The sequence below is a fragment of the Enhydra lutris genome, unplaced genomic scaffold (assembly GCF_002288905.1).
Source record: "Enhydra lutris kenyoni isolate GAN:26980312 unplaced genomic scaffold, ASM228890v2 scaffoldscaffold59, whole genome shotgun sequence".
Lineage (NCBI taxonomy): Eukaryota > Metazoa > Chordata > Mammalia > Carnivora > Mustelidae > Enhydra > Enhydra lutris.
The window spans coordinates 193,974-207,882 of NW_019154143.1; the positions used below are offsets into that span (position 1 = coordinate 193,974).

The 13,909-nt window shown below is 53.3% G+C and overlaps 1 protein-coding gene across 2 annotated transcripts in view; it reads left to right on the forward strand.

Moving 5' to 3' along the window:
- The window catches only part of LOC111158412 (microtubule associated protein RP/EB family member 3), a 52,612-nt gene extending 42,484 nt beyond the window's left edge, over positions 1–10,128 (forward strand). The window contains exons 2-7 of one of the 2 annotated variants that reach the window (XM_022520410.1): positions 5,461–5,588; positions 6,215–6,360; positions 6,979–7,180; positions 8,480–8,634; positions 8,761–8,913; positions 9,177–10,128. In XM_022520410.1, the coding sequence (XP_022376118.1) occupies positions 5,468–5,588; positions 6,215–6,360; positions 6,979–7,180; positions 8,480–8,634; positions 8,761–8,913; positions 9,177–9,245 (846 nt within the window). In that variant the 5' untranslated portion in view covers positions 5,461–5,467 and the 3' untranslated portion in view covers positions 9,246–10,128. The remainder of the gene's footprint in view (positions 1–5,460; positions 5,589–6,214; positions 6,361–6,978; positions 7,181–8,479; positions 8,635–8,760; positions 8,914–9,176) is intronic. The other variant, XM_022520411.1, reaches the window with a different exon arrangement.
- The last annotated feature ends 3,781 nt before the right edge of the window (positions 10,129–13,909 follow it).

Consider the following 13,909-nt stretch of genomic DNA (forward strand, 5'->3'; position numbering starts at 1 on the left):
CCATGTGCCAGAGATGATGGTAGAAACAAAGGGACAAGGAAGACCCCACTATGGTAGCTTTTGGAACAGAGTTTGACACCTGGTGTAGTTGACTACCATTCTCTCAGAAGAGGGAAAGCAATTGGTAACGGTTGTGTTAACTTAAAGAGTTTTCTCAGACCATTTCTCTACTGTAAGTGGAGGCAATGAGACTGCACAGAGCCAGATGCTTGAGTAAATGCCTTATATATCTTTGCCTCCAGAAGCTGGTCTGGTTTGAGTCTAGGTCTGAGTTAACTACCCAATACAAAAAGTCATCAGAAGTGGGACCAATTGATGAGTTTAACGTGCGGCTTTGAGGCATAGGGAGGTTGGTGTAGTTTAGTCCAGAATCTTAGATGCAATGTTCCAGGCCACTCCAGCTGGTCCAGTTCTTGGAGGACATCCAGGTCAGAACTAAGCACTCCATTCGACCACCCCCATGCCCTGATACCACGAGTCTTTGACAGAACCAGGCTTTCCTCTTTGGGGGACCAGATCAAAGTTAGGGGCTCTCTTTTTCTAAATCCAGCTAGGCAGAGGATTTGGGGATGGGGGAATGTTTAGAGGCAGCTTTGCTCAGGACCTGGGTGCCACCTGCTGGCCATAATTTAGTTGTATTTACAGGGTCAAACCTAGGAAAGGAAAATGAAATCCTGCCCTCCCTATCAGGATGAGAGGTAAGGGAACTAGGAGGCTGCTTCTTTGTGACCCTCTAGCAAGTGTGACAGAAAATCTTTGCAGAGACCCCTGGATGCCTCAGGTGAGTCCTCTACCCTGACCAGGGTAGAGAATAGCCAGTCCTGAGTGGAGGTAATGGCTCTGTTCCTAGTATCAGCCTCCCACCCCACCCCTAACCACTTTCCCCAAAGCCCCAGAGGAAGCAACAACAGGATTGTTGGCCCTGAAAGCAGACATTTTTTCCCCCCAACTTCCTTCTTACACGCCCTGTTGCCACCTTGAAGACACTAGATTCAGACTGATCGAATGTGTGGAAAATGCTCTCCCATCATGAGGCGCAGACAGAATTGGGAATTTCTGGCCCAGAAGACTTTGGCATTTTTCAAGTTCCTGTGTAGCTCTTAGTGACTCTAGGAGCTCTGATAGCAAGGTCTTTACTTGTATTCTGGAAGGAGAACGGGGAATGTTTCCTATGTACCAAGGAGGAAGATGGCTAACACTTTCCCCCCGGGGAGGTAGCAGTATATGTCCACATCCCAGCCTTTGCCTCTGTGGTGCAGGCCGGTCAGTCCAAGGTACGCCCCTGTGTCTAATGAGGGCAGTGTCCTAGCACCTGGCTGAGCACCAGAATCACCTGCATTGTGTGTGCGGGTGTGTGTGTGTGTGTGTGTGTGTGTGTGTGTGACTATATATAGTGGACTCTTGAACAACACAGTTTGAACTGCACAGGTCCACTTATATTTTTCCAGAAATATAGTACGGGACTATAAATATATTTTCTCTTCCTTGTGGCTTTCTTAATAACATTTTCTTTTGTCTAGCTCACTTTATTCTAAGAATACAGTATATAATCCATATAACATATATGTTGGTCAACTGTTTATGTCATCAATAAGGTTTTTGGTCAACAGTAGACTGTTAGTTAAATTTTTGAGGGAGTCAAAACTTATACACACATTTGCAGCTGTGCGGGGCATCAGTTCCCTTAACCCCTGTATTGTTCAAGGGTCAACTGCATGTAATACACTGCGTATGTTATGTATTATATATAAATACATACTGAAAAATTGGATATGCAGTACATTATATATAGTTATATCCATAACATATATAATATAGTTGTATATAATACGTATATAGTTATACACACACATATGCACTGGGGCTTTACTCTGGCCTACTAGGAAATCTCTGCAGGAAAATCTGACATGCTCTTCTAGTAAACAGTGTGGACCATCCCCTGTCCTGTCCCATCGAACCCCAAGAAGGCTGCCCTCAGGCTAGAAGACCCTTGAAGCTCAAATGATTTTCAGTCAAAACCTGGAGAACTAATTTTGACCTAGACCAATGCCTCTGCTTTTATTGAGTAATCAGCCCTTGAAACTCATATATGCTAAACAGGAAAAAAAAAAAAAATCCCTAAAGTGGCTCAGGAACTCCCAGGGCCAAACTAAGACCCCCTCCCCTTTACCTCCCAGGACCAGTCCTGACCAGCCCATTCCCTGGGAGGCCTAGCAGCGTGCAGAACCATAGCTCCCACCTATCCCCACCCCCGTCCCCTGAATCACCCTGCCCCAGGGGCCTTGGGGAGAAATAATCCCGAGCTCATGGAAGGCCAGTATCCAGAATAGCTTGTGCCCTCTGCCCTCAGTTCGGCAGGGCTCTGCAAGTTCCCTGGAGACCTGGCGGGGCTGACCACTCCTGGGGGGGCCATTCAAGCCCATTTCTCTTGCACTCTACTTGCTTTCCTTTCTGACTCCTGTCACACCTACTGCTTCACCACACTTAGGGGGCATTTGGTTGTACTCTTCTCCTTTGTGTTTGTCTCCCCAGTAAGACTATATACTCGCAAAGCATGGGGGCAAATCTTTCCTATTTCTCACAGTCCCTAACTAAATACTCATCAAAATAAAATGCCCTTCCCTCGACCCTACCCAGTCAAGTTTGGTGTCCATCCATACCGGCTAGCTTTCTGAGGTCACTCCAGGTGAGTTTCCTGGAAACGCAGAAGCACTCTCCTAAATGCAGTCTCTGCAGTTACTGTCCATGGGGAATTGGTCTGGAACCCACGGGTAAATGGAACATGGCCTGGCCATTGAAGAGCTTACATTCAGGTGGAAGGGAGAGACATACAAGTGATTTCAAGAGAACTGACATGCTGTGACAGCATGCTCAGGGGTCCTGTAGGAACAGAGAGGGGCAGGGCATGTCGCCATGCACAAGGTTCAGAGACAGTGTCCTGGAGGACATGACGCCAACATCCCAGCCTCAAGATGAGTGGGGGAAGGGGGGCCAGGCCAGAAGCAATGAAAAGATGATCAGAAAGAAGAGAGGCCGTGGGGAGGCATCACTCAATCACTCAACATATTTGCTGAATACCTTGCCTGTGACGGGCCTGGAAACCCCAGTCCTGGTTTCAAGGCTCTTACGGACAAGGGGGCAGGGATTTAAACAAGTCCTGTGGTTAGAACAAGGGTCAGAATACAGGGCACTGGGCTCAAAACCCTGTGTAATAGGAGATGCAAGTACCGTCCGAAAACCCTCGGAAATCTCTGGAATTCCCGGCTTCTGAGCCCTTGGAAGCTCCCAAGGAAATAATCTGTGTTTCTGTTGGCTTTTTGGCCTGCCTGGCTTCCCTTCCCCGGGGCAATGAAGGACAGAACTAGAGGGTTTCTCTCCTGATTTTTCTCCAAAATGTCCCTGAAGTTAAGTGTGCATCTAACAAGACTCTGTGGTGTACCTGTGGGGCGGGGGGCCCCAAGGGAGCGCAGCCTAGTGCTTGCCGCCGGAGGCTCCTCTCTACAGCGGCTTCTCCAGTTTGCACCCCCAGACTCTCCGGGCCTCTTGGTCAGGTGCAGATTCTGACTCAGTAGGTCTGGGGTGGGACTTAAGAATTGGAATTTCTAGCAAGCTGCTCCACAGACCACAGTTTGAGAACCATGGGAGTAGATAATGAGTGGACTTTGGAGTGGGGGCAGCATTCCAGACAGGGTAAGTAGGCAGCTGCTGGTGGCTCCCAGAGAGGCTGGAGAGGTGGGGCCCATTTAGGAGTCTGATTAGTGGTGGGGAGAGTCCCATGATAAGGGCAGGTGCCTCCAGGGGACCGGGGAGTGGTCTGGGTATAGTTTTCCTTCACAGAGACAGCTTGTGTGTTAAATCTAGAGAAATATTCTTCACTCCGGAAATAAGCACTCACAATTCTCAGAATACGCCGTGCTTTCGTCTGTTTTCTGTTTCTCCACTTCTGATAAAGACCTAGTTACAAGATACATTTCCCTCTTAACAGTGCGAGTCAGGGATAAACAGCAGCTGACCCTGGCCTCCCTCTGCCGCTGCGGGTGCGGCTGCGGGGCAGGGGAGGGCAAGGAGGAGCTCACGGCCGCTGGCCAGAAGGGGGTGTCTCTGCCCCGCTCCCACCATTGGTGGCTGTGCAGGAACAAATACCAGGGTTGCCCAAAAGCAGCCAGAAACCTGGCTTCTCTGCAGGTCATTTATGTGAGATGTCCCAACGTTAAGCTATTGAGCACTGATTCAGAAATGTTTACCACACTGCGAGTACTGAGCGGCTCAAGTCTGCAAGGCAAATTCAGCCAATGGGTGTCTCGTTCATGAGTGCGGTGGATAGTGGTGTGGTTCAGGCTGCTTTTACACAGATTCTGATTGCAGGAGCATCGGGGACGTCCTGGGAGAGAGGCTGGAGGCCGGGTGGCCTTGAGGAGGCTACTGTTGGCCTTGGCCAGAGAGCACGCGTGCATAACCCCCAAGGCAGCAAGAGAGGTGGGAAGAGCGGGGGGCACCCTGAAGCCGCAGAGCTGCCCAACCTGATGAATGACTGGATATGAGGGTGAGGGGGAGTAGGGCTGTGGAGGACAACTGCCAGGTTTCTAACGTGCGTGACTGAGTGACTGACTAGTGGTGACATTCGCTGGGATAATGAATACAAGAGCAGAAGCCTGTATTGAGGGGAGGTTCTAGATTGTAGGTGCCTGTGGTGTAGAACGTAGGTGCGTGTGGGTCAGCCAGCAAGCTATCTGCCACAGAAGTATGGGGTTTGAAGTCAAGGAGAGCCAGAGAGTTAGTCAGCTTTCTAAAACACAAATCCGGTCAGGTTACTGCTTGTTTAAAATTCTCTAATGGCTTCCGGTTGTCTGAATAGAAAGTCCAGACTCCTCGTGGAAAACAAAGCCCTTTGCAGTCTGTCCCTGCCAACCCCACTGGACCACACCCCAGCACAAACCCCTGCTCCCCAGGCCTGCTGGACAACTCGGAGTCCCAGAATAGACCATGCCTTTGTTCTTGCTAGCTCTTGGGCCCACGGTACCTTCTACCCCATCCCTCGTATGTTTGGAAAATTCCTAGTTCTCTCAGACTCCAGCGTCTCTGCCCTGAAGCCTTTGCTGACCTTGTCAGGCAGAAGAGATCACTCCAACCTTTGCGCCGCCTCTAAACTTTGTGCGCGCTGCTTTTTCTGCCCCGTCACTCCCTGCTGGAAGGATGTGCCTGTCTGTAAACTGCTTGAAGGCAGAGATCACTTCTTACCGCATCACCCGTTCCTTAGCACACGTCTGGCGCGTAGTAGACACTCGAGAAATGGCTGGAGTGAGATGCCTGAAGAGTTTTCCAGGAGGGAAAACTGCAAGGCTGGGCTAGCGGAAGATGCTTTTCACTTCCCCAGGGATTACCTGGCTCTTTCTCTCCTTACAGTTAAAGAACAGCTCGAGCACCCCGGGTGCTGACCTTGCCTGTCTTCTTTCTTTGCAGCTGGGGTATGGCCGTCAATGTGTACTCCACATCCGTGACCAGTGAAAATCTGAGTCGCCATGATATGCTTGCATGGGTCAATGACTCCCTGCACCTCAATTATACCAAGATAGAACAGCTCTGTTCAGGTAGGAGCCTCGGAGTGGGAAGGGGAGTGAAGGTGGGAGGCAGAAGGGCGACGGCAGACAGCATAGTTTGTAATCAGGATGGAGGAGAGCTGCAGAGCCCTGAACTAGTCAGAGTATTTGGAGGTGAAGGAAGTGAGGGTCTCACGGAACATCAGAAGTAAAGAGCAGGAGAGGCTCAAGGAAGGGCTGCAGGACAGGCGGGCCAGTGGGCTATCAAGAGCTAGGACAGGCAGTGAAGCCAGAGGGTAATAGCATGAGGTCCAGACTAGCCACTCGGGGCCCAAATCTCAGCTCTTCTCGCAGTGCAAGCCCAAGCAAATCACTGGGTCTCAGTTTTCCCGTCTGTAAAATGGAGATCACATGCCCTGTCAAACTAGGGCCGCTGGCAGGATGGAGTTCTGTACTCATGGAGTACAGTGTTTGGTGCGATGCTCGTACGTGACCGTGTCAGTCCAGAGTAATTGCTCTCATTCCTGGAAAGCTGGGGGGACTCTGGCCAGGACAAGGAGAGAGAAGACACTGGGTCATTTGGAGCAGAGGGCCAGCACAGGGCCTGGGCAAGGGGAAGCGAGGAGCCCTGGCAGCGGGGTGGCCAGACGCCCTCAGGCAGCTGTGCGTCTCCGCAGGGGCAGCCTACTGCCAGTTCATGGACATGCTCTTCCCCGGCTGTGTGCACTTGAGGAAGGTGAAGTTCCAGGCCAAACTAGAGCATGAATACATCCACAACTTCAAGGTGCTGCAAGCAGCTTTCAAGAAGATGGGTGTTGACAAAGTAGGTGCCTGCGCTCCGGGGGGCCCTGAGGAGCTGTGTGACCCTGGGGAAGACGACGGCCTGCCAGCCGGGGCAGCGGGGGCTGCTGGGGTCATTCCAGCTCTCACGCCTCTCTCCACACCCCTCTTTTCCAGAGGGAATGTTCCCCCAGCTCAAGGCATGGTGGGAAACCCCACACTTGACACCCCATCCTGACAACATGCCTGCCCCTTCCTTCTCTCTGGATCCCATCCACCTCAGCAACTGAGGCTCAGTCTAACGGCTTCTATGAAGTTCCTTCTCTATAGGGCCTAAGAAAAGTCTCTGGGCTCACTCTCCTGCCTCAGTGGCCCGCAGCCCCGGGTTCCAACAGACCCCAGCCGCCAAGCACGCGGCAGCACCGAGGGACACCTCCTCACACGGTGACCCCCAGGGCCTGGAGGAAAGGGCTGGCTCTGGATCCCAGCCCAGGGCCACAGCCTGCCCGGCTGCTCCGTGCCATGGGAGGGGGACCCTGTGGAGAAGGAGGACGCTGCAGCCCAGGGGCTGGCTTTCCTGAGAGCAGTGGCCCTCTCACCGAGGAAGGCAGCCCTACGGCAGCAGGTGGCTAAAGTTCTCTGCTTGTGTGGTCTATTTCAGATAATTCCCGTAGAGAAATTAGTGAAAGGAAAATTCCAAGATAATTTTGAGTTTATTCAGTGGTTTAAGAAATTCTTTGACGCAAACTATGATGGAAAGGATTACAACCCTCTGCTGGCGCGGCAGGGCCAGGACGTAGCGCCACCTCCTAACCCAGGTGATCAGATCTTCAACAAATCCAAGAAACTCATTGGCACAGCAGGTAACGTGCCCGAGCTGGGGGAGGGAGTGTGGGGGGCCGGGCCGGCGGGGCTCCACAGCCAGGAGCGCCCCCTGGGCCACCGGCCCGGCCCTGCCAGCCTAGAGGAGACTGTTATCACGGAGTTCAGATGACGCCGCCTGCTGCCCGCTAGACCAGGGGGAGTCACAGTAGGGAGGACAGGGCCACAAAGATGGCTACAAACGGAGAGCCACCAGCACCAGCCGCGGGAGCAGTGGCAGTGGGAGGCCCAGGGCACTTGCTCTGGTAGCGTGAGCTAAGCTGTTGGCCTCGAGATGACGGGGCGGCACGTGGCACAGTTCGTCTGTCCAGGTCCTTCCAGGCCAAGGGCCTGGTGCCAGCAGCACACACCTTTCTTGCCCCCTGCCCACTGGACGCCCAGGGACAGGAGTTTGCCGAGCTTCCCCCACTGGGATCACGTCTTCCCTGACTCTGAAGGTCCATAGCCTGAAGTCCTCAAAAGAGGAGTCTTTTGAAAGGAAGCTTTGTCTGGGTTCTAGAAGAGAAGGGAGAGAAGCGATAGGGCCTTTGGGGGACAAGAGGGCTGGGGAGAGGAAGAGACAGGAGCAGCCCCAGCATCTGAACCCGTCATAGCAGAGCTGCTCCTCCGTTTGCGCTGCTGCCCCGCCTGGGCCTGCCCCCGTTCACCTGCTTGCTTTGCGTTAGAAGCAGCCAGCTCTGACTAGGGAGCGGCCATAGCTAAAAGACAAGTGGCTGCAGCATGCCCGGCCTGCGGGGGAGGAGCTGGGGGCCCTGAATCAGGCCCAGCATAAGCACAGAGCCCATCCTGAGGCAGGGAGCCTGGGAGGGCCTGGGGCCCTGAGTCTCCAAGGTCACCCACAGGGAGGGAGGGCAGGGCTTCTGGTAGGAAAACCCAGCAAGTGCCAGATCTGAGACCCTGCCCTAGCGGCTCTTCCTCAGACTCTGGCTGACAGGACAAGAGGCCCAACCCTCCCGGCCCCACTTCCCAGATTCCCCTTCCCAGTTCCCCTCACCTCTCCCTCAGGCCAGCTCTCCTCCCTCCCCACACCTCATACTTTCTTTACTTCCCTGAAGCCCCTGCTCTCCCAGGCTTGCCAAAGAGCTGCCCAGCTGCTGTGGTGTCCGTGTGGCCATGGCTTGAGGCCTAGATGTAGATGGCCCTCCTGAGTGGGAGAAGAGGGGAGGGCAAGAGTGCCTGCCTTTCGCATGGGCCTGCCCTGCAGCCTTCACACCAGGCCGTCTCATGCCACGTGAGCTGTGGGCTTACGTGACCCCATCCGACTTCTCTCCCCTGGGCAGTTCCCCAGAGGACGTCCCCCACAGGCCCCAAAAATATGCAGACCTCTGGTCGGCTGAGCAATGTGGCCCCACCCTGCATCCTCCGGAAGAATCCCCCATCAGCCCGGAATGGCGGCCATGAGACAGATGCCCAGATTCTTGAACTCAACCAGCAGGTGAGGAGGGTGGGCAAGGGCGGCTGAGCGAGCCCTCAACAAAAAGCCGGGCCCTTGGGCATCATGACAGGAAGGGGAGTCTGAGGCAGGGATCTCTGGCCTGAACACCCCCTTGTCCCTGAGCAGTTATTGGACTTGAAGCTGACCGTCGATGGGCTGGAGAAGGAGCGTGACTTCTACTTCAGCAAACTTCGAGACATCGAGCTCATCTGCCAGGAGCATGAAAGTGAGAACAGCCCTGTTATCTCGGGCATCATTGGCATTCTCTATGCCACTGAGGTGAGCTCTGCCTGCACCCGCTCCCGTCCCAGGCCCACTGGGCCTGGCCACATCCTGCCCCGTGACAACCACAAGGGGTGGCACCCGAGGGGCCTGAGGGAACACAGTGAGGAGAGCCAGCTGACATCAGAGCCTAAGGCCACATAATGATCAGCCGGGAAGGGGGACTAGAACTCGGCCCTTGCTCCCGAGCGTCAGGCAGCCACCTCCCCTCTGCCTGGCCTGGCTGGCTCACCACTTCCCTCTCCTCTCCCACCCTCCAGGAAGGATTTGCACCCCCTGAGGACGATGAGATTGAGGAACACCAACAGGAAGACCAGGACGAGTACTGAGGGCGGCTCCAGCCCTAGCTGACTGCACGGCTTCCCGTGCCTCCCCTCCCGGTCCCCCCCACATTATAATCCTTTCCTTACAGCCTGTTGGCCCCGGGTGCTTTGTGTCAGTGCCGCAGCACTGGGGAGTCAGGCAAGGAGCGGGGGCTCTCGGGGAAGGGGCAGGTGAGCAGGCAGAGGCCCCGTCCTGCCGGCACCGGCCCAGCAGGCGAGGCCTCTGTCCACTCCTCCATATCCCTATTTATTTCCGTTGTCTCTACGCTGTGTCGGCCAACACTTCCCAGGGTGGGCTGGCTACCGCTGCCCCCCGCCCCAGCCAGCCGCCTGCTCCCCTGACAGCCAGCAGCTGTATATTTGACAAAGTCATTGGTATATTTTTACTTACTGGATTTTCCTTGCACTTTACCTGTTCTTTTCCCAGGGCTGACAGCACGGGGCTCCGGGGCAGTGTACCTGGCTTGGCTTCCCTTCCCTGGTGCTGGGAGCCGTGGCAGGACTCCCCCATTCTTATTTATTTTGTCTTTTGACTTCCCAGTAGTTGAGGGGAAGGCTGATGTCAGGAGAGGGATAAGGGGGACTAAGGGGAGGGGGGGGTGCCTTAGACCTCGGTCATCAGGGAGAGGGAGGGGAGCATGTGAGGGATGAAAATGACCTCCTGGCACCAGGCTCCCCCACCCTTGGCCCCCAGCCCCCAGCACTGAAGCCCAGCACTGCCCCGAGGCCCCCAGCCACTCCTCCCGCAACTTGGTTCATACCACACAGACTCTGCTTGGACCCTCCTGTACGTCCGCCTCCCATCTGCCCTCCTCCCCAACCCCGATCCCCTCGGGCCACCCAGCCTGCATATGTGTTCACTTTTATTTAAATAAACTTGTGTGGTAAAAGTCCATGCCCTGTCTGCCTCACGGGGGACTTGGCTTGGGTCTCAATGCTTCTCTCTTCCCAAGCACTCCCCTCTCCAGAGGTGGTTGGAGCACAGCGGCAGCTGCCACCCTCCGTCAGGCCTAGAAACTGCCATGGGCACGTGGCCTCAAAGCCCAGCTCTAACCCCGTCCCCATCTCTCAGCTCTGGTCCGGAGGCTGTAAGGGGAGGAAGACGTGGAGTCCGCGACCCCCAGTCGCCGTGGAGGAACAAAGTGTGGGGCCGTGGCTGTGACAATGGGCGGCAGCCCAGTCAGGTGGCTGGGGTGGGGGGAGTAACAGGGTGGCCTGGCCAAGAGGTGCTTTGTTTCAATCTCCTTCCGGCCAGTCAGGCCACATGATGTCCCCCACCCGTTGTCAAAGCTCACATCCCTCCCAACAGCGATCCAGCTGGGGACAAGGAGAGAGTGGAGTGAGTTACAAAGAGCAAGCAACTGTGAGTGCTGAAGCCCCAAAGGACAGCAAAGCCTGAGCGGTCCCTTCTGTAGAACAGGCCCTAATGGGAACCCGGAGTCAGCAAGGCTTTCACATCGTCTGCACAGCCCTACCCTCCTGGGGCATGCCCCAGCAAAGGCCCATAGTTAAGAATGTCCTGGAAACCCAACAGGGACCAAGGGTACTGTAACGAATGTGTGAATCAGACCCGCTCAAACAAAGCCATCCTCTCTATCAGACCCTGCACTTACTGATGAAAGGACCAAACCCTGCGTGTGACATGACTTGTTCAAGGTGGTAAAAATCTGGGTTAGAATTCAGACCTCCCAACTCATGATTCGGCACTCATCCCCAAAGACCACAGAGGTGGGACCTCCAGAATGTTCTCTAGCAATGGGCTGGTAGTCCTGGTAGGTGTCTCTTCACCATCCTGAACATGATCAAATTGGGACCATGTTTCTTCCGTGCCCCTGCTCCATGCGCCGCCTCCAGATCACCGCCATTTCTCTGATAACTCCAGACAGAAGTCTTAAAGAAGTAATTCATACTGTTCATCCCTCATTCACTTTACCTCCTCCTTTTGGCTCCCACCCCAACATAGATTCTTCTGGCCCTATTCTGGTTTTCTCCCCCAGTAATTTCCTTGCCTGCTTTTAACTCCCTTGCCTAATTTTTTTTTTTTTTAAGATTTATCCATTTATTTAAGAGAGAGAGGAGGGGCAGAGAATCCCAAGCAGACTCCTCACTGAGTGCAGAGCCTGATGCAGGGGTCCATCCCAAGACCCTGAGCTCATGCCCTGAGCCAAAACCAACAGACGCTTTACCAACTGAGCCACCTAAGCCCCTCCCTTGCCTAATTTTAAAGGGCTTTCCCTCCATTATTCCATGTAGATACTATAAGAAAATAAAGTAGTTGTTCTATGTTACCCAAAGTTCATCTTCAGGCCAAGACCTCACGCTGCCGTCTAAGTGGGTATGGGAGGCAGAATAATGCCTCCCCCCAGAGGTATCCATGTCCTAACTCCCTGAGCTGGGAATGTGTTAGGTTACATAGCAAAGGGGAATTAAGATTCCAAGTGGAATTAAATCGCTAATCAGTTGACCTTAAAATAAGGAGAGGATGGTGGGTTATCCAGATGGCCTCAGTGAAATCACAGGGTCCATACAAGTGGAAGGGGGGGCAGAAGAGGAGATTGGAGTGATGCCATGTGAACAGAACTCAGTCTGCTGTCACTGGCTTTGAAGACAGAAGGGGCCTGAGCAAAGAAATGCAGGCAGCTTCTAGAGGCTGGGAAAGGCAAGAAAACAGATACTCCCGTGGAGTCCCCAGAAAGGACCCTGCAGACATGGTATTGTAGCACGGTGAGACCCTGACAGACTCTTCTAGAACTGTAAGATATATAGAACTATAAGATTATAAATGTGTGTTGTTTTAATCCACTAGGCTTATGGCAATTTGTTACAGCAGCAATAGAAAGCTAACGCAGTAGGTCAAACTCAGCTTCAGCGGGCTCACCCTTCTTCTCGCCCCCACACTAGCCACCCACCTGTCCTCCTTGACCCCACATCTTTTGATTCTTCCCTCAAACCCCATATGGGTGGGTACCTGCTCCAGCCCACGTCCATGGCTGGCATCTGAGGCTGCTCTTAAACATCCAGAGTTCAGGGATACAAAGCCACTGCTGCCACCACCTCTTCCCAGTACCCTCATACTAAGTGTGTCTTTCTCACAGAACACTGAAGATGACGAACTATAATTTTCTGTTTACACATTTGTCTCTCACACAGGCTTCGAATTGCTCCCGAGCAAGTGAGACGAATCCTCCAGCTCTACCCACCACAGTGCCAGGTGTCTAGGTAGAGAAGGTTCTTAGGAAATGCTACAGAAAAAATAATGAGTGACTCCTAACCCCTAGATGCCAAGGTACAACCAATTACCGGCCAGACCACTACAAGGAAAACCAGCAAAGAAAGGCCCTCCCACCCTTTTATATATCCCCACCATGGAGCAGACCCCTTCTTTACCTCCATGGAAAGCTCGTTCTCTTTCTTTTCAGAAAACAGCGTCTCCTCTGTAACCATACACGTGACACAGAAGGGTTAAGCAAAGGGGATATTGGTGCTAGACTCTGAGAAGAGCTAAACCAATGATCTGAAAAATGAACTGAATCATGATCTGTTCAATTATGGTCCTTGGCAAAAGCGCTCTATCTCAGAGCAACCTGAGGCAAAGTCAGCCACAGTCAGAGCAAAAGGTGCTGGAGGACAGGCAGGAGGCAGCCAGAGCCGGTCACCTCCCATCTCCTGACTTTCCCCCGCCCACCCATACCCCATCCTTCACCTATCTCCATTCACCTTTCCGAAACAGTGGCTCACGCCACTTTTTTCACTGGTCTGGCATTCCACATTCAGCAGACCACAGTTTATCACAGACCACACCCTTTCCAACCTTCTTCACCTCCCAAATCCCATCAAGCATCACCACGCTGAACTACTTCCCAGGTTTGCCCTGTCTTGTCCTATCTCTAGGCCTTTGCTTAAATCAACAAATCCATTCAACTGGCCAATTCTCCTTACCTGTCCTGATCCCCCAACCAGAAAAAATTCTCCCATTCCGCATTTCAAAGGCCACCTCTTTTAGGAAGTTTTCTCTAATCTCTTTCCTAAGGAACTCCTCAGTCCTCAAGCTGTTCGTCCGCAGTAATTTGGACTCTATTCGCTCTAACTATAAGGGCTTGCCTGGTTTGCACCTCAGTATGGTAGATAGGAATCTCATTCTCAGATGTAGGAGCATACATGAAATAACACATTTCCTTTTTTTTTTTTTTTTTTAAGACTTTATTTATCCATTGCACAGAGATCACAAATAGGCAGAGAGGCAGGCGGGGAGGCGGGGTGGCGGGGGGGACAGGCTCCCTGCCGAGCAGAGAGCCGGATGTGGGGGCTCGATCCCAGGATCCCGGGACCTTGACCAGAGCTGAAAGCAGAGGCTTTAACCCACTGCACCACCCAGGCACCCCAACACATTTCCTTAATTGTAATAAACTACTTTCATTTCTCCTCCCCTCATCCTCCTCTGCTGGAATGCTTTAAATGTTGAGGTCCCACTGGGTACTACAAGCATGGCAGAAGGCCCTCCAGGGATAGTGGATGTCAGCACTAACCTGATAGACTAGTTCCTCAGGTCAGGGGCCCTTGATTATTCCCTGCCACATTTGGGACTTGGGACTGCCTCTTGTGGTGGAAATCGGAGCCAGTCTTTCCCATTACTTGGAAGGGGAAACAGCCCTGGCTGTCCCAGAACCCCA